This window comes from Trachypithecus francoisi, unplaced genomic scaffold (assembly GCF_009764315.1).
Source record: "Trachypithecus francoisi isolate TF-2019V2 unplaced genomic scaffold, Tfra_2.0 Lachesis_group9, whole genome shotgun sequence".
In the NCBI taxonomy this organism is placed as follows: domain Eukaryota; kingdom Metazoa; phylum Chordata; class Mammalia; order Primates; family Cercopithecidae; genus Trachypithecus; species Trachypithecus francoisi.
Genome location: NW_022681474.1, coordinates 9,149,500 through 9,177,461, shown reverse-complemented (window position 1 = coordinate 9,177,461; position 27,962 = coordinate 9,149,500). Strand labels below are relative to the sequence as shown.

Below are 27,962 nucleotides of genomic sequence, written 5' to 3'. Positions count from 1 at the left end.
GGGCCCGTGACGTCAAACCCAGTGTGGCGTCGGCGAGACTGGCCGGCGCGGGCCATCAAAAGAGCAACGTCCTCTCTCCCAATTACCCACTGTCAGTCCGGGAACAGGGGCGGACCGGCTGGGAATTAAATGTTAAATACCCCCTACCGGCTGGCTCCATTACCCGGGGCATCCAGCCCCAGGCCCCCCACCCCTCTCTGCCAGCCTCAAACCACCCAGACCAAGAAGGGCCTTCGGAGATTTTTTATTTTTCTAAAGGTGGGGGTTGCTGTTCTCCATCCCCGGCCACTCCGACTTGGTGCTGGCAACTGAATTTAAACGAATAATCCCCATTTCCCCATCCAAAATTAGCGGAGAGGCGCCCCCGCACCGGAAGGCCTCCTCACCAGTCTTTTCTTTTAGGCTTTAAAATAATTCTTAGCCTCAGAAGTGAGCATTTTCAGGATCCGGCATCCGCAGCGTTTCTGTCGCGGGGACTTCTCTCTTCGGCTCTGAGGTCTCCGCGCGCAGGACCCAGGGCTGCTCTTGGTTTTACGCGTGCCTGTAAGCTGGGCTCACGCTGCGTGGCGCATCCACCCCCCGATTGACAGGCGGAGAAACATTTTTCATTTTTTCTTTCAGCTTCTATCCTTCATCTTAATCCCGGGCTTCTTAGCAAAAAATGCATGTGCGTTCGTTTCTCCTTGTTTATGGAGAGGTTTCCGGTGAATGTTAGACAGCAACTAAATAATTAAAAGGTTTAGAGAGCGCTGTGAGCAGAAGATGCGGGCAGCTTGGCTGGCCCAGGAGAGACGAGTGGTCAGAGAACGAAAGGAAAATCGATGCCTCTTAACTGGGCCGCCTAATAACGGGAGACCAAGTGGGCTCAGGCGAAACGTGGGGGGAGAGCTTTCTTTAAGAAAAATTAGGGTTCTTTCTGTCCTATATATGGAAATTCAGCCCTGATTTCAAACAAACATCAGATTTAAGAAGGTGAGGACTCCAAAGAAGATCCAAACGCAAGACCAGGAAGAGCTACGTTTCCACTACTTCTTCCAATACATTTCACTAATCTTTCTACAGGGATAGTGTTTTAAAACACGACAACCCGCACACACCAAGTTGAAGCTGAATGTTGATGTTCCTTCACCGCATGAAAGGAATCCTTCAGAACTTACTTTCAGGGCCGGCTTCTTCTATCTCGAATTTTTGCATTTGAAGGGAATTTTATGGAGTAGAGGAGCGAAGAGGGAACAATGTCTCCAAATAAAACCCCAAATTAAGCTCTCAGCCCCATCGGTGGGATAGCCTGCGGAGGAACCCACTCCCTCTCCTCGCAGCATTGCCCTGGGGGCGAGCAGAGAGTGGATTTGGAGTCTTCTTTTCCCGCCTGACCCCTGCTCGCCCGAGAAGCATTTTCGGGCCGGCGGCTGCAGCCACCCGGGCGCCACTAGGGGATGCAGTGGCTCAAAGGACCGAGCGGGCCGTGCAGGTTGGAGCCCGCGGGGCGGGCCAATCGCGGCTAGTTCGCAGCCTCGCCCGCTGATTGGCCCCTCGCGGTCCCGCCCCTTCTCGCCCCGCCCTCCTCTCTGGGGCGCCTTGCAGCCGTGTGCCCTCCGCGCCGAGGTGCCCATTGCGCAGAGCTTGGCCTGGAGACCCGAGAGCCGGGGAAGGTCGCCGTGGAGTTCCGACCGGAGGCCGGGGTTGGGGTCGGTGCAGACTGAGGGCTGGTTTCCTCGACTGGGGGAGAAACGCCGGGAGCCGGAGTAAGTAGGACTCCGGGCGGGGCGAAAGGAAAAGTTGGGTTCCTGGAGTGAAGACCGAATTCTTTCTGTCCGTCTACACTGAGCGTACTCGGGGAATGACTTAGAGCCAGTCTCTTCCTCCCCTCCCCTCCCCCCTTCTAATCCCTCACTGTTGCCACTCAAGTCAAAAGCACACATTGATTACAAATATTAGGTCTGGAAAGGGCAGCTGCAACAGCTGAAGCGTGTTCACTCTGGGGGCTCGAGAGCGCAGAAGGCCCGGGAAAGAGGTGACAGTGACAACAAAATTGACACGGACGCTCCAGTCAAAGGCATCTCTCCTTTACCCGATGCCTCACCCTCTTAGGAAGTCAGCCGGAGAGGCAAATCTCAAAGCACCTTGACACCAAACATTTTGTTTTACTGATCAATTTAACGCGCACGTCTCCCCACATCGATGCGCTCTCCCAAACAGCCTGCATTGGATCCTAATGACGATCCATGCGTGCCTATTGTTTAAAAGTCTGAAAAAGAAAAGTCTGCCCATCGACATGAACTTCATGAATGGGGCAGGCTGGCTGCACTGGGACAGAATCGTCCACCCGACCCGAATGAATCGGCAGGAGCTGAGGCCACATTTAAAGGGCCAGAGCGCGCATTCCCTCCCGTCCGCCCGTAAGCCCCACGGGCCTCGCCCACCCTGCCCGCCGCCCCTCCGCCCGCGGCCGCCCTCTGCGGCGCCCCTTTCCGGTCAGTGGAGGGGCGGGAGGAGGGGCGGGGGTGCGCGGGGCGGGGGGAGAAGTCCTGGAGCCGGTTTGGGTTGCAGTTTCCTTGTGCCGGGGATTCTGTCCCCTACTCGCCAGCGCCAGGCTCCTCCCCCCTCGGCGCGGATGACACTAGAACCTCCTTAAGTTGCGTCGCGCCACAGCTGTCTGCGAACACTGAGCTGCCTGGCGCCGTCTTGATACTTTCAGAAAGAATGCATTCCCTGTAAAAAAAAAAAAAAAAAAAAACTGAGAGAGGGAGAGAGAGAGAGAAGAAGTGAGAGAGACGGAGGGAGAGCGAGACAGAGCGAGCTACGCAATCTGACCGAGCAGGTCGTACGCCGCTGCCTCCTCCTCCTCTCTGCTCTTTGCTACCCAGGTTGGTACTGGTGACTTTTTTTTTTTTAGCTTTTATTTTTTGCCCCCAACCACTTGGGAGGACGTAAAGCAATTTTAAAAACTCAACTCTCCTCTTTTGGAGGTTTTCTAGGGGCTGAGGGGATGGTCCCGGGACCGGTGTCCCCGAGGGAGGGACTTGTCCTCCAAGTTGCAACAGTCAGCCCTGGGACTTGTCCTCCAAGTTGCTCAGCCAGCCCCGGCTCCCGAGAGTCGGGCTGCAGGGACGTCCCTGAGAGTCCTGCGGGCTCCCTGGCCGTTTCCCCGCGCGCCTGTGCGGGTCTCGGGTGCGCTGGGCGGGCGGGCGGCGCGAAGGGAGGTGGTGCCACTCCAGCAACTCAGGGGCTCATCCAGGTCTCCCCTTCTCTCCCTTGCAGGTGACCCGAGGAGGGACTCCGCCTCGGAGCGGCTGAGGACCCCGGTGTAGAGGAGCCTGGCTCGCAGAATTCCAGAGTCGTCGCCCCTTTTTACAACCTGGTCCCCTTTTATCCTGCCGTACCCAGTTTTTGGATTTTTGTCTTCCCCGTCTTCTCTTTGCTAAAAGACCCCTCCAAGATTATTTTTTAAAAATCCTCTCCTTTGCTCACCTTTGCTTCCCAGCCTTCCCATCCCCCCACCGAAAGCAAATCATTCAACGACCCCCGACCCTCCGACGGCAGGAGCCCCCCGACCTCCCAGGCCGACCGCCCTCCCTCCCCGCGCGCGGGTTCCGGGCCCGGCGAGAGGGCGCGAGAGCAGCCGAGGCCATGGAGGTGACGGCAGACCAGCCGCGCTGGGTAAGCCACCACCACCCCGCCGTGCTCAACGGGCAGCACCCGGACACGCACCACCCGGGCCTCGGCCACTCCTACATGGACCCGGCGCAGTACCCGCTGCCGGAGGAGGTGGATGTGCTTTTTAACATCGACGGTCAAGGCAACCACGTCCCGCCCTACTACGGAAACTCGGTCAGGGCCACGGTGCAGAGGTATCCTCCGACCCACCATGGTGAGTGCGCCCGGGGTGCGGGGGCTCTTGTCGGCTGCGTCAGTCGTCCCAGCTCGGGGAGGTCGGGAAGGACCTGAGGGCGGGGAGAGGGCAATCGAAAGCCCCCATCTGCCGTTCCTGGTTCTTTTACAAAAAAATTGGGGCCCGGAAATGGGCAAGGGAGGCCTCTGGCTCGTCGCGAGAGTGTGTTTTCAAACAGTCGCAGCAGGCGCCTCTCCCGGCTGGTGGCCCTGGGGCCTGGCGCTCACCTGGCGGGCGCCAGGCCGCAGCCTTTCGTCCCTGCGCGGCTGCAGGTTTTGGGGGGGGGGTCTCGGGATGTCTCCAGGCGTGGGGTGCCCTGGCTCTGCCTCCGCGGGTCCGGGCTCTCTGGGCCCGGTAGCCGGCGCCGGCCAAGCCCGGCTGGAACCCGGCTCTTCCAAAAAACCTGGCGTTCCCTGTTACCCGCTAGCTCTTTCTAGGGGGGCGGCCTCTGCCAGCGTCCGTCAATTCGCACATTTTCAGAAAGGCCCCAGAGACTTATTTATTCACACCCTTCTCCTTGACCTTTTCCCAAAGCTAGTGCCTTTGGTTTTTAGACAGGTCTCCTACCTCTTGGCTTCAGGAATGGAATTCTGATGCTGAAGGGATTTGGAGGGGAGACCCCTGTCTTAAGTTTGAGGGATCTGACGTTTCCCAGATTCCCGGCTGCACAGAATTTTCCTGCGTCTTTGCTTTCAAGTTGCCTCCTTGCCTGCAACTCGTGCCTTATACTCTGTCTCTGGGTACTGCCCTCCACTAGCCTCCCACCTAAGATGTAGGATACACCCCCGTTTAAATAGAGGCAATTCCAGAACCACCTCTTTTCCCCTTTCACCTGGAGAAGTTTAGGAGAGTTTTGAAATGTAAAAAAAGAAGACCGGGCCTGTGCAGTTTGAGGAAAAAAGATCGCATACTTTCCAGCTTTAAGTTTGTTCCTAAAGAAGAAACAGGGGCAAAACATTGGTCAGAAAAAGTGTGAGGCTTTCTGAGTCCAGCCAGACCGAATTCTGCCCTGATCCCCCTACTTAGAGCCTGCCTTGGCACTGATGACATAGCCCCTCCGGCAGCAGGCATCCTCTACCCCGCTGTCGCCAGGTTTTAAACAATCGTTTCTGCAGATGGGGCGCTCTCTGCCCACCTTCTGTGCAGATCAACAGTTAAGTGGAAATGCGGTAGAGGCAGACTTAATATTATTTACTATACTACTTCCTGCATAATATGAAGCTTGACCCTTGGTGTTCAGAGAACTCTCTTTCCCTCTCCACTCCCCTCCCCTTCCTCTCTCTTAAGTTTAGTTTCAGTATTGTTCTTAATGGTTGAATCGAATGTCAAATGCTGAGGCAGGTACCGGATTTAAAGATCAAGAAGTGTGTGGATTTGCACTTGCTTTTTAAATGAACCCCTCGGAGTGTATGAGTTACAGCTACTTTATTGTGCGTTTTAAATGAAGGCTAAACAGACTCTGTGTCTGAGTCATCTTTGATTTAAAATATATACATCAACTGGAATTTTGTGTCTTTGGGGCTCAGGTGAAAATTCACCTATGGCACTGGTGGGATCATAGCTTTATTGAGGGCGCGTGGGGCTTATGTTATCTCCTTCTCCTTTAGGATTTGGGAGGGCGAGAAAAGTGGAGAAAACAGCCATCCCAGGGTCCAGCCTTGGGAACTTTCTCCAACAGCCCCAGCAATGAAAATGTCCCTGCAAATCCCATTTCAGGCCTTTTGCAGGCAGTCTGGCTGATTCTGAGCAAGCACTGGGTTAGGTTTCCGGGAACTAACCCTGAAAGTCTCCTGACTTCTGTCCCAAGGCCTCTCCTTCCTGCATTCAGTGCTGGGAGCTGGGCCTGACTCCAGGGTCGTTTTCTGGTGTGGAGCAGTTGTGTGGCCGGGCTCCATCCTTCAGGCCTCCTCACTCACAGCCCTCTCTCTTATCAGGCTGACTGGGATTAAGTCCGAGTCAGGGAACTCAGGGCCATTGAAGGAAAACCATAAATCAAATCAGGTTCTAGAGAGAGGCTTTGGGGAATGTGATTTAGGTGGTGTATCTGGAGAGGCCAAATAAGCAGAGGGGCCCTTCTCCACTCTGCAGCAACCTCTCGGGTGTCAGCCACAGGCCCTTCATTCTGCTGGATTTGATGGGACATCCCTGTGGGAGAGAGGGGTGAAGGATTCTGTCCCCAGCCTGACCCCCAGGTGTGCCAGGCAGGTACTCCTGGGACCACTGGGATGAGAGAATGGGCCTGAGCCCTTGTCTGTGCTTGGACTTTTGCTGAAAGGGAGGCTAGTGCGAGGGAGAGAGTCCCCAGGTGTCCCTGACGGCCTTGCAGGGTCACACTCACCCTCCTTCTCTCTCCTGCCCTTTCCCCGCTGCCCCACAGGGAGCCAGGTGTGCCGCCCGCCTCTGCTTCATGGATCCCTGCCCTGGCTGGACGGCGGCAAAGCCCTGGGCAGCCACCACGCCGCCTCCCCCTGGAACCTCAGCCCCTTCTCCAAGACGTCCATCCACCACGGCTCCCCGGGGCCCCTCTCCGTCTATCCCCCGGCCTCGTCCTCCTCCCTGTCGGGGGGCCACGCCAGCCCGCACCTCTTCACCTTCCCGCCCACCCCACCTAAGGACGTCTCCCCGGACCCGTCGCTGTCCACCCCGGGCTCGGCCGGCTCGGCCCGGCAGGACGAGAAAGAGTGCCTCAAGTACCAGGTGCCGCTGCCCGACAGCATGAAGCTGGAGTCGTCCCACTCCCGTGGCAGCATGACCGCCCTGGGGGGGGCCTCCTCGTCGGCCCACCACCCCATCACCACCTACCCGCCCTACGTGCCCGAGTACAGCTCCGGACTCTTCCCCCCCAGCAGTCTGCTGGGCGGCTCCCCCACCGGCTTCGGATGCAAGTCCAGGCCCAAGGCCCGGTCCAGCACAGGTAGGAGCCAGCTCTCCCCTGGAGCCTTTTCTCCCCCCTCCTCCCCTTTTCCTCTATCCAGGACCGCACCCAGAGGGACCCCTCCGGGGAGCCGGTGTGTCCCAAAGCCTGCTGAGATGCCATTTCTTCCCATTCTTCCTGCCGGGAAGGCACTGCATGTCCTCCCATCCTAACTCACGCCTGGCTTCGGAGGCAGAGGGGAAGTGGGATCTGATTTAAAACCCCCCAATGAGCTGGGAAAGGAAAAAGACAAACAAAAACAAAGTCATGCCCTCTTCTGCCTGTCGCAGGACTTCTGGATTCGGTTGGTAACTTTTAGTCAGTTTCCAAGACCAAATGGAAGGCCGAGGGAATAAATCTTGAGTGTTTCATGCTAAAGCGAAACCTCCTCAAGCCTAAACAAACACAGGTCCCTCTATGACCCCTTTGGCCTCTGTCATTCTGACTGTTCCTCTCGCTCAGCTCAAAGGGGACCATGCAGTGAGGACAGTCCTTTATTAGACATGTAGATACAAAGTGTGTGTGCAAGAGCCTGGCCAAAGCTGCACACATATTCTCTGTGTGGAAAAGGGGGCTCTCAGCTGAACTGAGAGAAAGCGGTGGCTTTGCACTGGGGAAGCCGAGTTGAATGAAAATCAAATATTGCCTGGCCCAGTTAGTTACCTGCAGCTCTCCTAGAGCGCTCAGTGCAGGCAGGGGCAGGAAGCCCTATTAGGACAGACTGCTTGGCTGAGCTGCAGCCAGAGGAGGTAGAAAGGAACGGAAAAGTGCTCCAGGTGTGTATCTCAGTTTCCTGTGCTCTGTTCCTTTCCAAAATGCAAGCGCTGCCTAGCAGCACGCTGCATTTTTATTCAATTGGTGTCATTACTTGCATGAAAGAAACCCCCCCCACAAAATACTTTGGCTTTAAAAATAAATCAATCCATCACCAATTCCATTTCTAACCAAAGTAATTGAGTCAAAAGAGAGCCAGGGATTCTCTGAGATCGATTTAACTGTATTTTTAGACAGGGTTTGGTGAAGATTTTGATGTCTCCTTAGGCGTGTCCATTTCAGGGTGGGCATCTCTTCCCTGATCGACTCCGGGTATCTTGCCTCTGCTCTCTCTCTGTATAGATCCTATATAGAAAGCAATCGTGAAAATCACTTGTCTTTTAGGGATGAGATGAGCAGCCTTGAAACCGAGCTCCCAAAGCTCCGGTTTGAAAAACTTCAGAGGGAGTACTCTGGGAGCCCAGTGACCATGAGATCAGTTTTCAGAGCTTTTTTCTAGGGTGACATTCACTCCGACTGCCTGAGCAGGACTCTCTCTATTTAGTTGATATGTTTTAGCTAATCCAATTATTTTCAGACTGCTGCACGCGACAGTTGCATTGTTTATCCCGAGCCAGGAACTTTAATAGAGTCCGGATGCGGTTAGGCTGACAGAAGAACTCAGACCTGCATGTTCAGTACATGAAAGTAGGCAGGAGGGAGAGGGGGCAGGCTAGCTGGTGGAGTCGAAAAGAAAGCAAGAGGACGGGAGAGCTGGAGGCACAAAGTGGCCGCAGTGCCTGGCAGGGGCTGGGCTTGGGGGTGGAGGGAAGGATTAAGGAGAGGCGGGGTACAGCTTGACTCAGAAACACAGGCTGGGGCGCTAAATCTAAAGAGAGCAGACCTGTGCATTTTGAGGTCATGATGGGATTTCTTTTCTTTTTCTTCTTCTTCTTCTTTATTATTATTATTTTTTAAAGTTCTCTTTTCTGGTAAGGCTATGAGGTTGAGGAGAGCTCGTGGTATCTGAGGCCGGGGTAGTGGTTTGTGCGGGTGGGGGAGGGGACAGAGTGACTTTTCCAAGATACTCTGGTTTCTTTACCCTCATTTCCGTGTTTGATTTCTCCCCCTCTTGTGCACACTTTCTGCCTTAAGTCTCATTTCTTTCTGTAAGACTCTGAACATGGAGGGGAGAAAAAGAGCGCCGTGGTTTCCCTAAGCCAGAGCTAGGAATACCGATACACCGATTTTGGTTTTTTGGCAAGGGGGAGAGGAGGCCATTGCAATTTGGCCTTTATACTTCCTCCTTCTTAATTCCTTTCTCACAGTCATGAAAACCAAGAACAGCACACCTGGCAGGGGTGGTGAGCGGGCTGGGACTTTTGGGAGTGTGGAGGGGAAGTTTTGAGAAGCCCCTCCTTGTGCAGGGGGTGGAGGTGGTGGGAATTCTTGAGGAGGGGATTCTCTTGGTTTTAGTGGTTGCTCTCTCTCTCTCTCTATTTTTTTCCCCCTTTAACCTCTTCTTTGCAAATGCATTTGCTGAAGGAGGACACAGAGAAGAGAGAGTTTTTGGGGTTGTCGCTGGAAACGGTTGAAGTTGTGGTTAGGGCACCTATTGCTGTCTTAACGCCTAGGCTTTCGGGGCTGGGACGAAGCTTTTGCAAACAAAAGACAGAGTCTTTGTATCCAGGGCAGCTTCTTAGCTCCCCTGCCACCTTTCCAGTTGGGTATCTCCCTCCACTGTCCTCTGATCAAGCTCCTGCCCTGCTCCCTACCCCCTCCCACAGCCTGGTTTCAGGGTTTCAGGCCAAGGCAGAGTAAGAGGCGTTTGCCAGCAGCTGTTGAATGTCAAGAGGCCTCGCAGCTCTGTGGTTCTTGTCACCTAAGAGAGAGGTGTCTGCCTGAGCAGCTCACAACAGGCAGGGGTGAGGAGTGGGGAGGAAAGAAGGCAGGAGAGAGTCAGGGCCTCCATTAGGAAAATTGGCTGTTTGCTGAAGTCACAGACCAGAGGCAGCAAGGAAAAAAGAAGAAAAGCCCATAGAGGCAATGGCAAACTTGCTGAGTGAATCAAGACAGAACATTGCCCTAGTGTGCAGATCCTTGTTGAAGAGGTAACCGTTGCTAGCTTTCAAGGCGTTTCTGAAAAGGAAGCTATCACCCTCCCCAGTGCCCTGCAAATGAAAGGAAATCAGACTGATCACGTCAGACTGGGAGGTCCCCCAGCGCCAGGGTGCCCAGGAGCCGGGTGGCAACCACACTCCCTGCCTGCCTCCAACCACAGCGGCCTCTCCTCACACTGCCCTCTGCCCAGTGCCCAAGTAGGGGAGGAGCCTGAAGGGGTCCCCTGTCTGGGCAGGGTGGGTAGTGGGCCTGCAGTCCTAGCTGGGACAGGGCCAGTGCTGCTCTAGAAGGAGCTAACCCAGCGGCCACCAGGGACGCAAAAAGGCAGGCCTGTGGCCTCCTGGCTTGGGCTGTAGCCGGCTGCTCGCCCACTCACCCTTCACTCTTTCCTTCCAGCCTCCCCCGCATCCAGTCTGCCACATCCCTCAGGCTTTTGACCCCAACTGAAAGGTGTCTGGGTGTGATTCAGGCCTGAGTCTTTTTCAAGAACTGAGAAGAGCCGTTGGGTGCTTAGGAAGGCGCCTTTGGCACGCACTGCGGCATGTTTGTGTTTAATCTCAGGGGTTCTGGGGCACAGCGAAGGCACTCTGGGGACCCTAGGTTAAGAACCTTTTGGAATGTGGAGCCAAAAAAAAAAAAAAAAAAAACCTCTCTTACGTCCTCAATTTTTTTTTTTTGAAAAAGCAAAGTAGACAAAAACTAGTGGACACCCTCCCTGACTCCCATGGAAAAGGGCGCAAGACCTTCTTCCATTTGCAAAAGTCTTTAACTTTCCTAAAGAACTTATCCCTGGAGAGGATCACAGGCCCCCAAGTGTGAACCCCCCTAGATCCCTCCTACTTGGTCTGGGGCTTTCCAAAGGCCCAATAGGTCCCATATCTGCCAAGGCAGATTTTTCCTCCTTTTAGGGGAATCAAAATTCTAAGCACCTTACTGCGTTCTCTGTTTCCACCCCAGTGGTCCAGGCAGGTTGGAGGTCACTAATTACTCTCTTAAAACAAAACAGTCTTCAGGGCTCATTTTTCTTCCTTACCCACCCTCCAGGGTCCTCCTCTGGGCCTCCCCTCTCTGGGGGACCAACTGGAGTTGAGCCTTCTGTTCCTGCAGGGAAGGGGAGTCCTGGCTTTCTCCGGGCACCAAGAGACCGGGCACTAGAGACCCAGGTGTCCCTGGGCCCCCCAGAAGCAAGGAGAGTCTCCTAGAAAGCATCTTTCTCTTCCTCCTGCAGAAGTTGAAATCAGTTAGCAAACTCCCCCATGTCTTGAAATGGTAATTTAAGGGATTCTTCCAAGGAGTTTTCTGGGTGGGTCTGGGTCACTTTCCAGCCGGGGCTGAGGGAGTGAATATGCCGCTCAAACTCCCTACCGGCCTGGCCGGTTTTTCGTTTATTTTGTTTGTTTGTGTTTTTGGAAAAAGAGAAACTGCAGGCAGGCTTTGGTTAATGAGCAGCCACCCCCCTTCGTGAACTTGCCTGTTCTCCTGATCTTCCTCTGATCGGCTTCACTCTGTCCTCCCAAACCTTCCCTTTTCCTTTTTCCCTCCCTCCCCCTCTTCCGGGTTCCCCGCCTAAAGTTTGCATCTCGCCCCTGCACACCCTGGCTGGGGTCATACTTTAACTTCAGTCTGTGTAACAGTGACTGGAAAGCTATGGAAACCCCTGCTGGGTCCTAATCGCTTCCTCTCCAGCCGGGGACATTTACAGTTTGATTGGAAGTAAAATCTAAAACCCTAGCTACTGAAATCAATCAGCCGACTGATCAATCTATACATCTATCTATTATCTGTTCACCTATCTAGCCATTGATTAATCCTTCCTTTCCCCCATCCTAATCTTCATTATTTAATCAATCTCTATAGACAGACCCATGATGATAATGGGTCACCTTTGTCTTCCTTTTTTTCCTTTGAGGGGAAATGAATGGAATGTTTGGCTTTTGCCACCATCCAGGGCTCAGGATTTTCTCAGGGAAGTATTTGAGCTGGAATCTGCGTTCCTTCTCAGTCCTGCCCGGTCTTCTCCATCAGGTCGGGCAAGCCAAGAACAGGGTTCTGTTGCAACGATGCATCTACCCCTTCTGCGGGCGCCTCTATGTGTGTCGGGGGAGCGGTCACGCGGGGACAGCATTCCCCAGCTCGACTTTGGAGCGTCTTGGAAAGAGGTGGGGGTGGACACGCTCCCCAAAAGAGGAAGGAGAAGGAAAAAAGTTCTCCATTTTACTTTTCTTCCCCCAGTTCCAAATGCTGTCAGCCTTCCCGCTGTGTTTTCCTTCCCTAAGTGGCTTATCTGTGCTTTTGTTTCCAGAAGGCAGGGAGTGTGTGAACTGCGGAGCAACCTCGACCCCACTGTGGCGGCGAGATGGCACGGGGCATTACCTGTGCAATGCCTGTGGGCTCTACCACAAAATGAACGGACAGAACCGGCCCCTCATTAAGCCCAAGCGAAGGCTGGTAAGTTCTCGGGAAGGGATGGATTCCACGCTGACCATTCCCGGTTTCTCATTTCCTCTCTTCCGGAAGGACAGCTTTCTGCAGGAAATTGATTGACAGGATAGCCTCCAATCATGTCAGCTGGCTTGGGATAGTTTTTTTTTTTTTTTTTTTTTTTCAAATTTGATACACAGAACAACTCTTTTTCCCCATCTGTGTTTCTTAAGTCACTTGTGAAAATTTTAAGGAGACTGAATTCTTGGTTATCAAATCTGCAGTGTATTCCTGAATAGAATAATGGTATGAACAGGACCAGCGCAGCTGGTTTAAATGTATTGATGAGCACTGTTTGACAGATAGAGACATTTAGTATGAGGATGGAATGTTCCAGAAACCATCCAGAATGGGTTCCTGAAGTTGTGGTGTGTGGCTTCCCAGGAAGGATCACAGACTCGGTGCAGTGGATGGACTTGTTATGCTAATGCTTCGAAATGGTTGGAGCTGATTAAATGAATTTCAGAGGCTTCACCAGCAACCAGTGAGCCTAATGCCACTTTCCTCCCTTCTTGGTCTCAGCATTCGAGAACTTTCCACAGGCAATTCCTGGGGGCAACGTCGTGTGAGTCCTCTCATACCTGGCATTTGGTCTTATTTTCTCTTTGAACTACTACCAGTAGGGTGATAGTTTTTTCCCTCCTCTCTCATTATTCTTTAAAACACTTTTGAAGCATGAGGGATCCTTGAGAAAACCTGGCTCTGTCAAGCATTTATAAGGAAGACTCACAAGGGACACTCATTTGCAAGCTCCTCTTTGGAAGTCTGAGTAGTGAATGTACGCAACACACAAATAACAACTCTAGCCACAGCTAAGAGATCAAAATGTGAATGTGGTGCTGACATTCACCAAGTAGATAATGAGAGGAGGGGATTTCCCCATGCAGATTAATGGATACATTAGCATCCATCAATTTCTAAGGGAGGAAAAAGAACATCTTTGTATGCTTTTTAAAGAATTATTTGCCCTCCCCATCAGATTGTAGTGCAACTCAACACGTTTCACATCCTTTTTTGAAGAAGGAAAAACTTTCTTTTCTTTTTTTTTTTTTTTGAGATAGAGTCTTACTCTGTCACCCAGGCTGGAGTGCAGTGGCACAATCTCGGCTCACTGTGATCTCCACCTCCCAGGTTCAAGCAATTCTCCTGTCTCAGCCTCCCGAGTAGCTGGAACTACGGGCACCCACCCCCACACCTGGCAAATTTTTGTATTTTTTCAATAGAGACAGGGTTTCGCCTTGTTGGCCAGGCTGGTCTCAAACTCCTGACCGCAGGTGATCTACCCACCTCACCCTCCCAGAGTGCTGGGATTACAGGCATGAGCCACCGCTCCCAGCCGAAGAAGGAAAACTTTCTAGGGATGGAAATGTCCACATGACTTTAATCTTTGACAATCCTGGATATCGAGGCTTTATTCTTTCTGATCTTTGCCCCCTTCTCCAACTTTCTCAACCTTCCCCCAGCTCTCCTCCTGCAGTTTGGTTTTTTTTTTTTTTCCTTTCTCTCATGTGCAAAGCTGACTTCCTAGGAAAAAGCTGCCGGATATCTGAGCACTGGAGATAACTCATAAACAACAACTCAGCTTCCCCAACCTAAACACCAAGATGTTTGAACGTATCAGAACAAGAAGTGTTTGAGAAAAAAAAAAGGCTAGAGGTGTTAGTGCAGAATGAATATGATCACACCACAAAAGAATGTTTTGAATCACTCAAAAACCTGGCCCTAGTAAAAAAAAAAAAAAAAAAAAAAAAAAGGAGAGAGAGAGAGAGGAAAAAAAAAAAACCAACAAAAACCTTCTTGTTAAAATGTGTCTTGGTACCATTATAGTTTTTTTTTTTTTTTTTTTTTTTTAAATAAAAGTAAAGAAGGCAAAAGAGAGGGATTAAAAGTCTTAAGGTATGGGCTGATTGGTGAGCAAAAGTTTATTTGACATTTTCTTGGGTTTTCTTCTTGTGTCTGGTCAGATTGCAGAGGAGGATCGTACTTCCATTTTATACAATTTTGTCTCCACTCACCTTTCATAGGAAAGCTCTAGAACTCTGAGTAATAATTGCTTTGAATTTTAGAGTTCAATGACTGTCACATTTTCATCTGTCTTTTCTTTCTTAATCATCTGTCTTGGGCGGTTTGATGTTTTTAGTTCTATAGAATTCATAAGCTACAGGGAGAACACAGGACACATTCAGATTTCTCTTCCTTTCTCTCTCTCTCTTTCTTTCTTTCTTTCTTTCTTTCTTTCTTTCTCTCTCTCTTTCTTTCTTTCTGTCTGTCTGTCTTTTTTCAGCCCTGAGATGTATTTGACTTCTGAATACCTAGAACCCATTGTTTTCTCCTTTCCTATATTCCCTGACCCTTTATTCCAGTTCCAGATTGCTATTTTTGTTGAAAACATTTGCAGATTCACTGAAGACCACTCAGCCCATACATCATAGCTAGCTCTTCTGTGAGATGCATATTTAACCCTGAATAAACAAATGCGGGAAACAGGAGAGAGAACTGAAAGGAAGATTCATAGATTCTTTTCCCCCGGCATTGCCAGGATTTTCATCCATCTCACCACTAGCGAGAGGCTGAGCTGCTTGCCTTAATATATTCTACCTCCTGCTAGTGACCCAAACAGTATGGCTTTGAGAGACCCTAAGTTCCCATAAAGTTTGTAGTACAGGAAGCATCTTCCTTTGCTTTTATTTAGGTTGCTGTCAATAGACTGCAAAAGATTACACGCTATACCTTGTCATCTGGAGCTCTGATTTTACCAGTTGGCATTATACGCTTGTACTGTGTACATTCAGAATTGCTGGGCTAGGAAACCCAGGTGCCTGAATGATATTAATCTGCTATAACTGAGTAGCTCTTCTAAAGAAAAAAAAAAACACTATAGGAAGATAATAATCACATATAATTTAATTGTCAAAATCATTAAGCACTGGTTTTATGTTGTACTTTCTCCCGAAGAGTATACAAATGAAACAGTTGTTTCAGCCTTAAATTATCACGTTTCATAAAGGCAGTCTGGCAGAGGCATATGGGGTTAGAATCAACACTCATGGACAATGTGAATTACGTTCAAGATGGACAGCAAAAGACTCCCATCTTCTCCATTGTGATAGATCAGGGCAGTTTTTAGTTTCCAGTTCCTTAGAATACAGAAAAGAAAGAATTTGTTTAAAAAGGTCATAATATACTCTGTTATTTACATCCCACAGGAGCATATCTGTGGAACAATTTAGCAACTTTGAAAGAAAAAGGGTCACTCAGGTTAATTCAAAATTGCCACTGGGTTCTCCATATTTGGTGGCTTTGTGTGTTGACTTCAACTTTTTGCTTGATAAAATATTGATATAAAATTGTACTAGGATCCCAGGCCAGGTGTAGTGGCTCACACCTGTAATCCCAGCACTTTGGGAAGCCGAGGCAGGCGGATCATGAGGTCAGGAGATCGAGACCATCCTGGCTAACATGGTGAAACCCCGTCTCTGCTAAAAATACAAAAACTTAGCCGGGCGTGGTGGTGGGTGCCTGCTGTCCCAGCTACTCGGGAGGCTGAGGCAGGAGAATGGCGTGAATCTAGGAGGCGGAGCTTGCAGTGAACCAAGATCGCGCCACTGCACTCCACCCTGGGCGACAGAGCGAGACTCTGTCTCAAAACAAAGCAAAACAAAACGAAAAACAAAAAACAAAACTGTACCAGGATCCCTATAGTTCTTGTTCTGTGTTCTTATAACCATACCAGAATTTTCTTCATCACAGACAGAGACTAAACTCTTTCTTCTCTTACCTTTCTTTTGATAATATTTTTGATCCAGGAACGGGGATAATTTTGCAGTTAAAATTTTTTTTCCGTGATAGAAGGTGAGGAAGAGAGAGAGGTTAATATTAGAAGTGACCCAACTCCATTTTCTTCCAACGGTTTTTTTCATTTTTTTTTTAAAGCATGAACAGAGAGTAGTCACTTGACCAATTTAAATATGTCAAAAAATGAAAGAAAAATCTCTCTTTTAAAGGAAATTAGGGCAGTAACACAACCAAGGAATTAAAATTCAAGTTGAGGCTGACCTTTGACCTGCAACTATGCTACTCCGTGAACAGCAAATAGGAAATGCCTGATTTCACGAAGGTGAACTGGTATCAGAGGAGGCAAGGGATTCTGGGTCCTTGAACTCTGGCTCCTGATGAGTGGCAACATTCCTTGGTCTTTTGAGTTTGTTTGATTGGTGAATCAAATTTAGGTGACAGCCACCTAAAGAGAGTGAGGGTGGCCGTCTCGTGAATGGGAAAGAGAGTGAGGGTGGCCGTCTCGTGAATGGGAAAGAGAGTGAGGGTGACCGTCTCGTGAATGGGAAGTGACCAAGCTTGAAAGCACAGGCTGCGGTGGCTCACGCCTGTAATCCCAGCACTTTGGGAGGCCCAGGCAGGCGGATCACTTGAGGTCAGGAGTTCAAGACCAGCCTGGCCAACATGGTAAAACCCTGTCTCTACTAAAAATAGAAAAATTAGCTGGGTGTGGTGGCAGGTGCCTATAAATCGCAGCTTCTAGGGAGGCTAAGGCAGGAGAATTGCTTCAACTCATGACGCAGAGGTTGCAGTGAGCTGAGATCACACCACTGCACTCCAGCCTGGGTGACAGAGTGAGACTCTGTCTCGAAAAGAGAAAAAAAGAAAGTGCAGGCTGTATAAATTTAGGAGGTCTTGTCAACTTAGGATGTCCTACTCAGCGCTTCCTCAGGTGTGTCACCCATGTGTGCATGCCACACACTTGCACAGACATTCTTTGCAGAATCTGCTGTTGTGTTAGCAGGCTGTTCTCTTGATAACTCAGCATTTCTTTATTTGGGATCCAGAGTGTTTTTGGTGCTTGGCTTTGTGCTTCCTTCGCTGATGACCGGAGCCTATTTGAGGATGGATATTCTTGGGAGTTGAGTTGGAGTTTGAAAACGACCTCTTGTGGCCCTGGACTTGGTGAAAAAGGCAACTGAAAGCGCAGTTCCAAAACTGGCTGGCTAATTCAAAATTGCCACCCATAAAAATGAACCCTCTAGTGTACTTTGTGGGAGGAGGGTAGGAGGCTAAGACTGCCAGGGAGGAGGGGCTAGCTTCCTGCTCCTACCGGAGAGTGGTGGGTGAAATTCTGGCCACGTTACTGCAATCCTGACATGCTCCAGTGTAGTGGCGACATTTTTCTTCTCGAGGCAGCGTTTGGGGATCTGTATCACTTTCATGTGGGCCACTTGCTAGTTTTGATTTCAATGATAATTTCTTCCCTCCTTTTGTTTTTTTTTTAAGCCTGTCTTCATAGTGATGACAACACATTTAACATTTGTTTTGATTTTACCCTCTCCTCTCTCCCCACTCTCAGTCTGCAGCCAGGAGAGCAGGGACGTCCTGTGCGAACTGTCAGACCACCACAACCACACTCTGGAGGAGGAATGCCAATGGCGACCCTGTCTGCAATGCCTGTGGGCTCTACTACAAGCTGCACAATGTAAGTAGACTGGGACCAGCAAGAACAGGGCTCCCTTCCTGATGGTGACCGGCAAAGAGTGTCACCACCGCCCTCTCCATGTGAATCGCCCACCGCGGGGGCAGATCACAGGCTCCAAATAATCGATGCAATAGGACCTGGCTTGGAAAACTACTTTGTCTAGCATAGCCTTGCTGAGGCCGAGGGGGTTTACAGCCTGGCAGCCACACAACCCCCTTGGTATGCATTGGACACTCCACTATCATGCAGCAATCCGATGTGCTGGCTGGGCCTGTCTGGTTTATAACGAAAAAAAAACCCAAAATCTTCCTTTTGGAAAACAAAAACAGCCACCGGTCGTATGTTGTTGTTTCCTTACATTTTAAACTTTTTGCAGAAAGAGAGAGTGAAAGAGAAAGGTAAATAGAATTGTAATGTGTGGCAGGGACTCTGGAAACCAAGAGGATCCATTCGGTTACTGAGAGGTAAAAAGTCTTGGCTAAATCTGTGCTATGAATCTGAAATGGATTCTCCGTATAAAAGACACGGAAAAAATGTCTGAGAGATTTCGTCTGATATCTTTGTCCGAACCAACTTTTACGTGCAGAGAGCTAGCTCCTGAGGAAGGTGGCTCACCTGGGAGAAGTTACCACACCAGGGAAAAGAAGCTGTCATTTTCTCCTTTTATGTCATGTTAGCAGAATGGTAATTGCCAGTCACCTGAGTTTAGCTGTGTCATTTCTAATCTTTCCATTTGGGGTCCTCTCATTTCATAATATATCTTAATCTTAAAAAATTTTTTTTCAGGTTTTTTTTTCCTTTTTCCTGAAACCGTTCTGGCTCACAGGCCATGATCCTAGTGAGGCTTCAAGTTTACGTTCATTCCAAAGACAAAAATGGTCATTTTGGTCTCTCTCTGTCTTGTTCTCTCTCTCCTTCCTTTTTAGCTCTTTCTGATTCTCCTAAATTCTCTTGGCCAACCTGACTTTGGCAAAGTCTGGGGCTGAACGGGGAGGAGACAGGGACGTTTGCTTGCGGCGGTTCTGGCAATGAACTCATCTTACTCAGGAATACCTGGGAATTGGGGAGGAAGCTTTTCTGGTTGGATTTTTTGAGTCATAGAGAACTTCTTAGGGTGACCCCAGCACCCTGCTTCTTTTTCACTTCTTGGGAACAGGTTGTTGTGATTCCGAGGAGCTCTATACACTCGTTTCCCTGCCTGTGCCATCTCTCTCGCTGTGGTCCCGGTCCAGTGAATGAAACTAGAGTCTTACTACGATCCCTTATTTCCCCTTAGGTCCTGGGACTGTGGTTCATATACATTTATCAGCAATTAAATCCAGGTTCTGTTTTCACTTTGGGGAATTTACTTGCTGACTGCAGTAGAGATAGAGATTCATGATTACAATCTGGAAGACTTGGGCTTATAAGCTGTGAGGCTTTAGCATTAGGGTTTATTAGCTATCCAGTCATCAGCACTGCCTATGAGGTTATTTCTGGGCTGTAATTTATGGATTTCAAAGAACTTTCCTGTTACTTGATTACATTTGAGCCTGAGATAGTCCCATGATATAGACAGGGCAGAAATTATTTTTATTTCGGTTTTACTTGAAGGAATTATGACTCAGAAAAGCAAGTCGCTTGCACAAGATAACGTGGCTGAGAAAGTAGAAGAGTCGGGGCCCATTTCAGAGTCAGGAGGCTTTCCTGGGAGGCTGGCAGTGTCAGAACTAAGAGGAGAACCAGGGGAAAGGGAATGATGTCTTTTTTTAGAGTACAACAAAATTGTAACGAATCGTGTGTGTATGTATATTTCATCCCTATATCCGCGAAAGTATAGGAATTACAGGAGATTAACTAGTTATATGCTTTTTTGAATAGTTAGCTGGGATGAGATATGATCTCACTTGTGTCTGATCATATACATATATATATGTAATATATTTCTGAAGAATATGAATTTCTCAAATCAAAGAAAAGCTGACAGATCCTCTCCATGCCTCACTTCTACCTCCTCAGTCTTAATGAGCTTGGTCTTCATGACTGGGCTCGGGTGAGTGGGAGACAGAAACTTCCTCATCCTCAAGAGTGGTTTTTCTGTCTTCTCTGGTTTACCAGGAATTCGTAAAAGGAGGCGATTGATGTGTATTGAACAGTAAGAGATAACAATCTATTAACGTTGTCATCGCGTTGCGTTTTGCTCTGCCCTTCCAGACATCTCTACATGGACGCCATAAGCTCCTTCTTCTTATCTAGGTGTTGAGATAACTGCCTACCTCGGTATCAGCATCTCTCAGTGGTGTTGTGACTGGTTATCTGGGGTTGTGTGGCTACTGGTGTAACTAGATATTATATTTAGATACCCGGCTATGTATAGCTAGATGTCAGCATCCAGAGCTGTGTATCTGGACATCATCTTGGTGAAGATTTGATGTGGGAGTAGATTCCTGTCATCTCTGTAGGCTGCATCTTTATCTTGATGAAAACTTGGAAGAAGGAACCCGGAGATGTTCCTCTGGCAGTGACCTTTCTGGGCTCTCCTGCCGTCGGTCACATTGCCTTCCTGGGTGTGGGGGAAATAAGGTCTCAGCTCCAGTGTGGGGCTTTGTCTCCTTCTCCAGGTGACCTCTCCCAGCTCAGCTTCGGGAAGCTGGGTGTTGGCTGCTCTCAGCACGCTGGCCATTTGAATTCTCCGTTTCTCAGCTGTGATTTTCTGGCTTTGGGAATAGATAGGTAAAACCCAGAGCCAAGGGTTCTCCACGCTTGAGAACTGTGGTGGAAGGCGATGCTTTCAGCCCGGGAAGTCAGGAACAGCCCGACACTGCCATTCACTCCTTGAGTCTGTTTGCCACCCTCCCCTGGGAACGTGGCCAGATGGGGAGTTTGCTCTTCCGGGCAGATGTCTGCTGTCGGGGTGAATCTGCCTCGGCCTCCCTGTGGGGAGTAGCTTCTGTTTACTTTGTAAAGTTTCCTTTCTTGATTCTGGGCCCCCAAAGCAAGTGTATTTTTAAAAGGCAAATGAGGTTTATCAAGGAGAGGGAAATGGTAGCTGTCTTCAAGATTGAAGTCTCTTGATCTTCAGAGTAGGGTCTGGTCTCTGTCTCCTTAGCACATTCTTGGTCTTTCCTTATTAACATGAGTGCCCTTTTGTGCTCTGCACCCCATAGGTGGTTATTAAATACTAGTTGATTTGTTGGTTGGCTGTTTGTCTGGTTAGAAGTGGAGAGTCAGAGTTAGGTGAAAATAGCACTTGCAACCACTACAGCTGCTGCTGGAGTGATAAAGGCAAGAGATCACCTTTTGGCCAGGCGCGGTGGCTCACGCCTGTAATCCCAGCATTTGGGAGGCCGAGCTGGGTGGATCACAATGTCAGGAGTTCGAGACCAGCCAGCCCAATATGGTGAAACCCCATCTCTACTAAATATACAAAAATTAGCCAGGCGTGGTGGCGGGCGCCTCTAGTTCCAGCTACTCAGGAGGCTGAGGCAGGAGAATGGCGGGAACCCAGGAGACAGAGGTTTCAGTGAGCCGAGATCGCACCACTGCACTCCAGCCTAGACAACAGAGTGAGACTTCGTCTCGAAAAAAAAAAAAAGAAAAAAAAAAGAGATCACCTTTAAGAAAGGCATGGTTTCGTGAAGTACAACCCTGCTACATATAAATTCTAGGGGAAGATTTTATGACCTCTCAAAGGCCAGGTAGAAAAGAGGCAACCACAAGTTATTCAGTAAAGCGGTACAGTCCTCATTTCTTCAAGGCAGACGGCCTTAACCACCTAGAGGCTGATGACCTGGGGAGTGCTGTTCAAGTTCAGATTTGTCAGAGTAGACAAAATGGTATTTCCCTCTTGAAGATTCTTCACTACCTTGATTCTTATGATATAGTCTAAGGAAGTTCTAAAGAAATAAGACAAGTGAACTCCATTTTCGTTACCAGAGAAATACAATCGTATTAGATGGGTCTCTCATCTGGTAACTGTATGTATTTGAGTTCTTCCGTCCCTGGGAAAGAGACAGGAGAAAGTGGGATAGAGGAAGGGGCCAGCTGAAATGGAAACGGATCCCTGACCGGGGCAGCCGGTGGAACCCTTGTTGGTGTGGGAGAGCCTGTGCATTTCAGAGGCAGCCAAAAAGTAAAAAAAAAAAAAAAAAATTGATCTTTGTTTAGATTAACAGACCCCTGACCATGAAGAAGGAAGGCATCCAGACCAGAAACCGAAAAATGTCTAGCAAATCCAAAAAGTGCAAAAAAGTGCATGACTCACTGGAGGACTTCCCCAAGAACAGCTCGTTTAACCCGGCCGCCCTCTCCAGACACATGTCCTCCCTGAGCCACATCTCGCCCTTCAGCCACTCCAGCCACATGCTGACCACGCCCACGCCGATGCACCCGCCATCCAGCCTGTCCTTTGGACCGCATCACCCCTCCAGCATGGTCACTGCCATGGGTTAGAGCCCTGCTTGAGGCTCGCAGGGCCCCCAGCGAGAGTCCCTGCAGCCCCCTTCGACGTGCATTTTTGCAGGAGCAGCATCATGAAGCCTAAACGCGATGGATATATGTTTTTGAAGGCAGAAAGCAAAATTATGTTTGCCACTTTGCAAAGGAGCTCACTGTGGTGTCTGTGTTCCAACCACTGAATCTGGACCCCATCTGTGAATAAGCCATTCTGACTCATATCCCCTATTTAACAGGGTCTCTAGTGCTGTGAAAAAAAAAAATGCTGAACATTGCATATAACTTATATTGTAAGAAATACTGTACAATGACTTTATTGCATCTGGGTAGCTGTAAGGCATGAAGGATGCCAAGAAGTTTAAGGAATATGGGAGAAATAGAGTGTGGAAATTAAGAAGAAACTAGGTCTGATATTCAAAAGGACAAACTGCCAGTTTTGTTTCCTTTCACTGGCCACAGTTGTTTGATGCATTAAAATAAAAAAAAAAAGAAAAAAAAAAAAAAGAAAAAAGAAAAAAAAAAAAAAAAAGAAAAAAGTTGTAGGCGAATCATTCGTTCAAAGCTGTTGGCCTCTGCAAAGGAAATACCAGTTCCAGGCAATCCGTGTTACCGTTCACCAGTTGCCATTGAGGGTTTCAGAGAGCCTTTTACTAGGCCTACATGCTTTGTGAACAAGTCCCTGTAATTGTTGTTTGTATGTATAATTCAAAGCACCAAAATAAGAAAAGATGTAGATTTATTTCATCATATTATACAGACCGAATTGTTGTATAAATTTATTTACTGCTAGTCTTAAGAACTGCTTTCTTTCCTTTGTTTGTTTCAATATTTTCCTTCTCTCTCGATTTTTGGTTGAATAAACTAGATTACATTCAGTTGGCCTAAGGTGGTTGTGCTCGGAGGGTTTCTTGCTTCTTTTCCATTTTGTTTTTGGATGATATTTATTAAATAGCTTCTAAGAGTCCGGCGGCATCTGTCTTGTCCCTATTCCTGCAGCCTGTGCTGAGGGTAGCAGTGTATGAGCTATCAACATGCATGTCAGCGACCCCGGCCCGACAGGCCACGTCCTGCAAGCAGCCTGGCTGCCTCTTCGCCCTGTCGTGTTCTGTGTTAGTGATCACTGCCTTTAATACAGTCTGTTGGAATAATATTATAAGCATAATAATAAAGTTAAAATATTTTAAAACTACAAAATGACATCGTATCCACGTGGTGGCCAAACTCTTCTAGAATAATCTGGTAGCTCTAGCTCATTTCAGAGAAAGGAGTTAAAAGAGACAACAACCAGACGTGTTAAGTTATTCACTAGGAGCCGATGCTAACTCCAGAGAGTCAACGTCTATTTTGGGGAAAACTGGGAGTATCTGGAGTTCTACATGCGGCCTGGAGGAATTTATCCTGGGGCTGGGGTGACATCTGGGGTCCCCTAGTGAGCGGCAGTGTGTCTTCCTGCTCTCCTCCTGCCCATGGAAGGAGGACTGGGAAGATGGTATGCTGAGATTTCCAGGCGCAAACTGCAGCTGACAGGTTCCTCGAGGTTCTCTTTGAGATGGAAACGAGCCGGCTGCTCTTCTGTTCATTTCTGTTTTGCTTTTCTACTGTTGAGTGAATAACACCACAGTGAAGGGATTATTGGAATGTTTTCAAAACACTAAATGACCATTTTGTAACTTCTGCTGTATAGTTTTCTTTTCCTGTGGAGGGAGTGTGTAACTATAGCACACATTTAAAAGAAATCTGTTAATTGCCTCTGCGCTATCTTGGCAAATATTTTAAACCTAAAGCTAAATGTTGAAGTAAAGGTGTAGAGCATCACTGAGATGCAAACGGAGCTCTCTCTGGCTCCTAATTAATGACCTACAACTCGAATGTTGTTTCCAATTACTTTTGAAACACCGAAGGAAAGAATCACTGCTGGCCGTGGTAAACTTGGGAGGTTTTGTCACATAGTTCCAGTGTCTTCAGGTTTGCCACCACTTTGCTTCATGAACAGATTTGAGTTAATGCCCTTTCACCTTAAGAACAGGGAGTTCAAATTCTTGACATTCTTAGGGCTAGACAAGGGGCAGGGGACACGTGGAAAAATCCCAAACTCAGTATCTCAGCTACGGTTTGTTTTAGGTACATTTCATCCCATTCCTTCTTCAAAGAAATGTCATTTCATCGTTGTGGGCATGGATTGAACCTTCTAAGATGTTTCTAGCAGATGATGCAACAGCCGTAAAATATAAATATATATATATATATATATAATAACAGTGATTCAGATCCTTTTTTTTGTTTTCTTTTTCGAGACGGAGTCTGGTTCTGTCGCCCAGGCTGGAGTGCAGGGGCGCAATCTTGGCTCACTGCAACCTCCGCCTCCCAGGTTCAAGCGATTCTCCTGCCTCAGCCTCCCGAGTAGCTGGGACTACAGGTGCCTGCCACCATGCCCAGCTAATTTTTGTATTTTTAGTAGACATGGGGTTTCACCATGTTGGCCAGGATGGTCTCGACTTCCTGACCTCAAATGATCCACCCATCTCAGCCTCCCAAAGTGCTGGGATTACAGGCATGAGCCACTGTGCCCGGCCCATTCAATTTCTTCTTTGGAATATTATCATATATTTTAATGGCCAGAATGGTTTGGTTCTTTTTTCTTTTTTCAAAACCATAAGACACAGTAGAACAGCAATACTAAAGAGGGTTTAATCTAGAAAAGTAGAACAAGATTGCAGATCTAAAATATTGCTAAATTTTTTTTGAGTAAATTGTATTCCTAACTAATTTCCAATTTGTTTGACCTCACTTTTGAAGTTGTTGTATTAGCACATCTATGGGAGAATATTTGAGAAATATATGGGTTTTTTTTTTTTAAAGATCTGAGGATTTGGGTTAGTTCTTTAAAACATTTAAAAATCCAACAAAATAGAAAAAAATTACATAGGAATCGAAAAGTTTTGCTATTTATAAATGCCTCTATAGTGCCTCTGGATTAAGCACTTTTTTCATTTATTCAACAAATACCCAAGTGTCTAAGTTGACCTTTTTTTTTTTTTAATTTTTTAAAAGGCAGATCAGGAAACAGAGAAATCAAGATTCCAGTGATGTCATTCTTACTTTGTGACATTTACATTGTTGTTCTTCTTTAAAATGAACTGCGTGAACTGCGGTGTGCTTCTCACTGGGCCTCTGGGTTAGTCCCTAAGCAGACAGGTTGTGATGGAACTAGGGTTACCCAGAGCTCACCTTCTGAGATCAGCGTCTGCTTTCTAAACCTCTTTTTCTTTATTTTTTGAGACGGAGTCTCGCTTTGTCGCCCAGGCTAGAGTGCAATGGTGAGATCTCGGCTCACTGCAACCTCCGCCTCCCGGGTTCAAGTGATTCTCCTGCCTCAGCCTCCTGAGTAGCTGGGGTTACAGGCACGCGCCACTGCGCCCAGCTAATTTTTGTATTTTTAGTAGAGATGGGGTTTCTCCATGTTGGCCAGGCTGGTCTTGAACTCCTGACCTCAGGGGATCCACCCATCTTGGCCTCCCAAAGTGCTGGGATTACAGGCATGAGCCACCTCACCCGGCCCTCGCTTTCTAAAGCTTTCTAAGGTCTTAAAGTTGTTTTTAAAGCGTACTCCTCATCACAAGACTTCATTTTGGTATTTCACAAGTTTCAAAGTGTGTGAAGGGTGCAGATTCTTTCCAGATATTGCATACATGACTCGAGTTTAGTGAAACACCTGTTCCCAAATTCAAACCCACAAACTCCAGCGCAATCCATTGCCTGCCTTGGATGTTTTCCTCCTCATGGTAAATTGTCCTATTTACATTTTGAAGATGTAGAGGTATTATTACTCCATTTTCTCTTGTTCCATTCCCCTGTCCACATCCTCAACCCCAAATCTACCCCTAGAGCCATTTTTGTGATACTGCATGGACAGAGGACATTGGTGAGCCCTCTGCAACTTCCAAGCTAAGGAGAGATTAAAAGACCAAAAGAAAACATTTGGACAATGGCATAGAATCTTATCCATAGAACAAAATGCTAGCCATTATCTAAATCAGCAGAGCAACACGCCAACACCTTTTGCCCTTCAAACTGAAGCAAACTTCTGGAAAACATCTTCATTTTTCTTTGTACCCTCCAGCTCAAGCAGATTTGACATCATCAGCTCTGTCTTGTCCATACGCTTTGCAAAGAGAACAGGGAGGGGAAAACCCTGGAATTCTGAGACACTTATTGATCATTTGAGCGTGTTTTGACTATTGTCCTAGGAGTTTGACTATTGTCCTAGGAGTCTGGAAACTAGGGCTTCGTTCTTGGCTGTGCTGACAGTTAACAGGATGATGTGAGGCTCTCTGTTTGATTTCTCTGGGAGCTTTGTAACTCTGTAATTAGTGAGATACTCTCTAAGACTCATTGAGTTTTTTTTTTTTTTTTTTTTTTTTTTTGAGAACTTTTCTGAGGAAAGGATTCTTCGCACCCTCAGCCATATTTTTTTAAATTTTTTTTTTTGAGATGGTGTCTCACTCTGTTGCCCAGGCTGGAGTGCAGTGGCACAATCTTGGCTCTCTGCAACCTCTGCCTCCTGGGTTCAAGCAATTCTCATGCCTCAGTCTCTGGAATAGCTGGGATTACAGGCGCCCGCCACCATGCCCGGCTAATTTTTGTGTCTTTAGTAGAGATGGCGTTTCACCGTATTGGCCAGGCTAGTCTCAAACTCCTGGCCTCAAGTCATCCGCTCATCTTGACCTCCCAAAGTGCCTATGATTACAGGCATAAGCCACCATGCCTGGCCCATAATTTTGACCAGGGTATTTGGAAAGCCTGAAGGGAGAATAGCCCATTAAAGATTCCAGGTGGGGGCTGGGCTCAGTGGCTCATGCCTGTAATCCTAACACTTTGGGAGGCCGAGACAGGCGCATCACCTGAGGTCAGGGGTTCGAGACAAGCCTTGCCAACATGGTGAAACGCTATCTCTACTAAAAATACAAAAATTAGCCAGGTGTCGTGGTGCATGCCTGTAATTCCAGCTACTCGGGAGGCTGAGGCAGTAGAATCACCTGAACCCAGGAGGTGGACATTGCAGTGAGCGAGATCCTGCCACTGCACTCCAGCCTGTGTGACAGAGCGAGACTCAGCCTCAAATAAATACATAAATATAAACAAAAAAGATTCCAGATGGGTTGGGGGAGTTCCACTTCTATCTGCCCTTAGTGCTATCTCGTGAACTGCAAATTAACTTGTATTTCATGACTGTCAACCCGGGATACGAGTCAGTGCCTCAGTCTTAGGAGTCTGTTCTTTCTGAAATGTGTCCAGGCCCCTCTCGAACTGAATACACAGGGCTTGCTTGTCCTGCTGATTTTGGCAGCCTGGTTCATATTTCTCTCATCCATTGTGTAAAGAAATTCTGCCTGAATTGCTTACAGGCTATTCTAGGGCTATAGCCAGAGTCCAGTCTTTTTTTTTTTTCTTGTCCCGCCTGTCTCTCTTTCTCTTTGGAGAAGGGGATCAACGGAGGAAGTGGATCAGTGCTCAGAAAAGTGGTTCCTTTTAGGATGCTCTGTTTGGATCCTGGTGCCCCCGAGTCACTTCCTGACACGCCCTTGAGCTCTGGTGCAGGGGATGCTGGTCCATTAGCTACATTGTCTGTGGTGCATTTTTACAATCCCCTGTCATGTCTGTGTGCAGTTCAGCAGGCTGCACATTGGAGCAGGGATTTAGAGAGTGGGCCCTCTCCCCTTGCCCTTCCCTACCCCCACAGGTCTCAAGCTAAACAAAAGCCATGCTGTATAAAGCCACTCATCTCATCCCTGACTGTAGTGGCAGGGCTGGGTCCCCAGCAAGAGCCTGAAAGATGTGTAAACACCTGGAGGAGGCTTTGTGCTTGGGCCTTGCATTGTGTAACT

At 48.3% G+C, this 27,962-nt stretch overlaps 1 protein-coding gene across 3 annotated transcripts; it reads left to right on the top strand.

Annotated features, from left to right (window-relative positions):
• Positions 1 to 1,575: 1,575 nt before the first annotated feature.
• Positions 1,576 to 22,962, top strand: GATA3 (GATA binding protein 3). 3 transcript variants are annotated; one of them, XM_033210026.1, is made up of 6 exons: positions 1,576 to 1,745; positions 3,262 to 3,871; positions 6,270 to 6,806; positions 11,983 to 12,128; positions 17,518 to 17,643; positions 21,790 to 22,962. In XM_033210026.1, the coding sequence occupies exons 2-6, from the start codon at positions 3,631 to 3,633 to the stop codon at positions 22,072 to 22,074; spliced, it is 1,335 nt and encodes a 444-aa protein (XP_033065917.1). In that variant the 5' UTR covers positions 1,576 to 1,745; positions 3,262 to 3,630; the 3' UTR covers positions 22,075 to 22,962. The 3 variants fall into 3 exon arrangements, with proteins under 3 accessions (XP_033065917.1, XP_033065918.1, XP_033065916.1); XM_033210027.1 differs by lacking the exon at positions 1,576 to 1,745 and adding an exon at positions 2,585 to 2,867 and having other exon boundaries at positions 11,986 to 12,128; XM_033210025.1 differs by lacking the exon at positions 1,576 to 1,745 and adding an exon at positions 2,591 to 2,867.
• The last annotated feature ends 5,000 nt before the right edge of the window (positions 22,963 to 27,962 follow it).

Coding starts and splice junctions, on each gene's coding strand:
- GATA3 (XM_033210026.1), top strand. CDS start 3,631: ATGGAGGTGACGGCAGACCAGCCGCGCTGGGTAAGCCACCACCACCCC. Junction 3,872..6,269: donor GTATCCTCCGACCCACCATG/GTGAGTGCGCCC, acceptor GCTGCCCCACAG/GGAGCCAGGTGTGCCGCCCG. Junction 6,807..11,982: donor CAAGGCCCGGTCCAGCACAG/GTAGGAGCCAGC, acceptor TTTTGTTTCCAG/AAGGCAGGGAGTGTGTGAAC.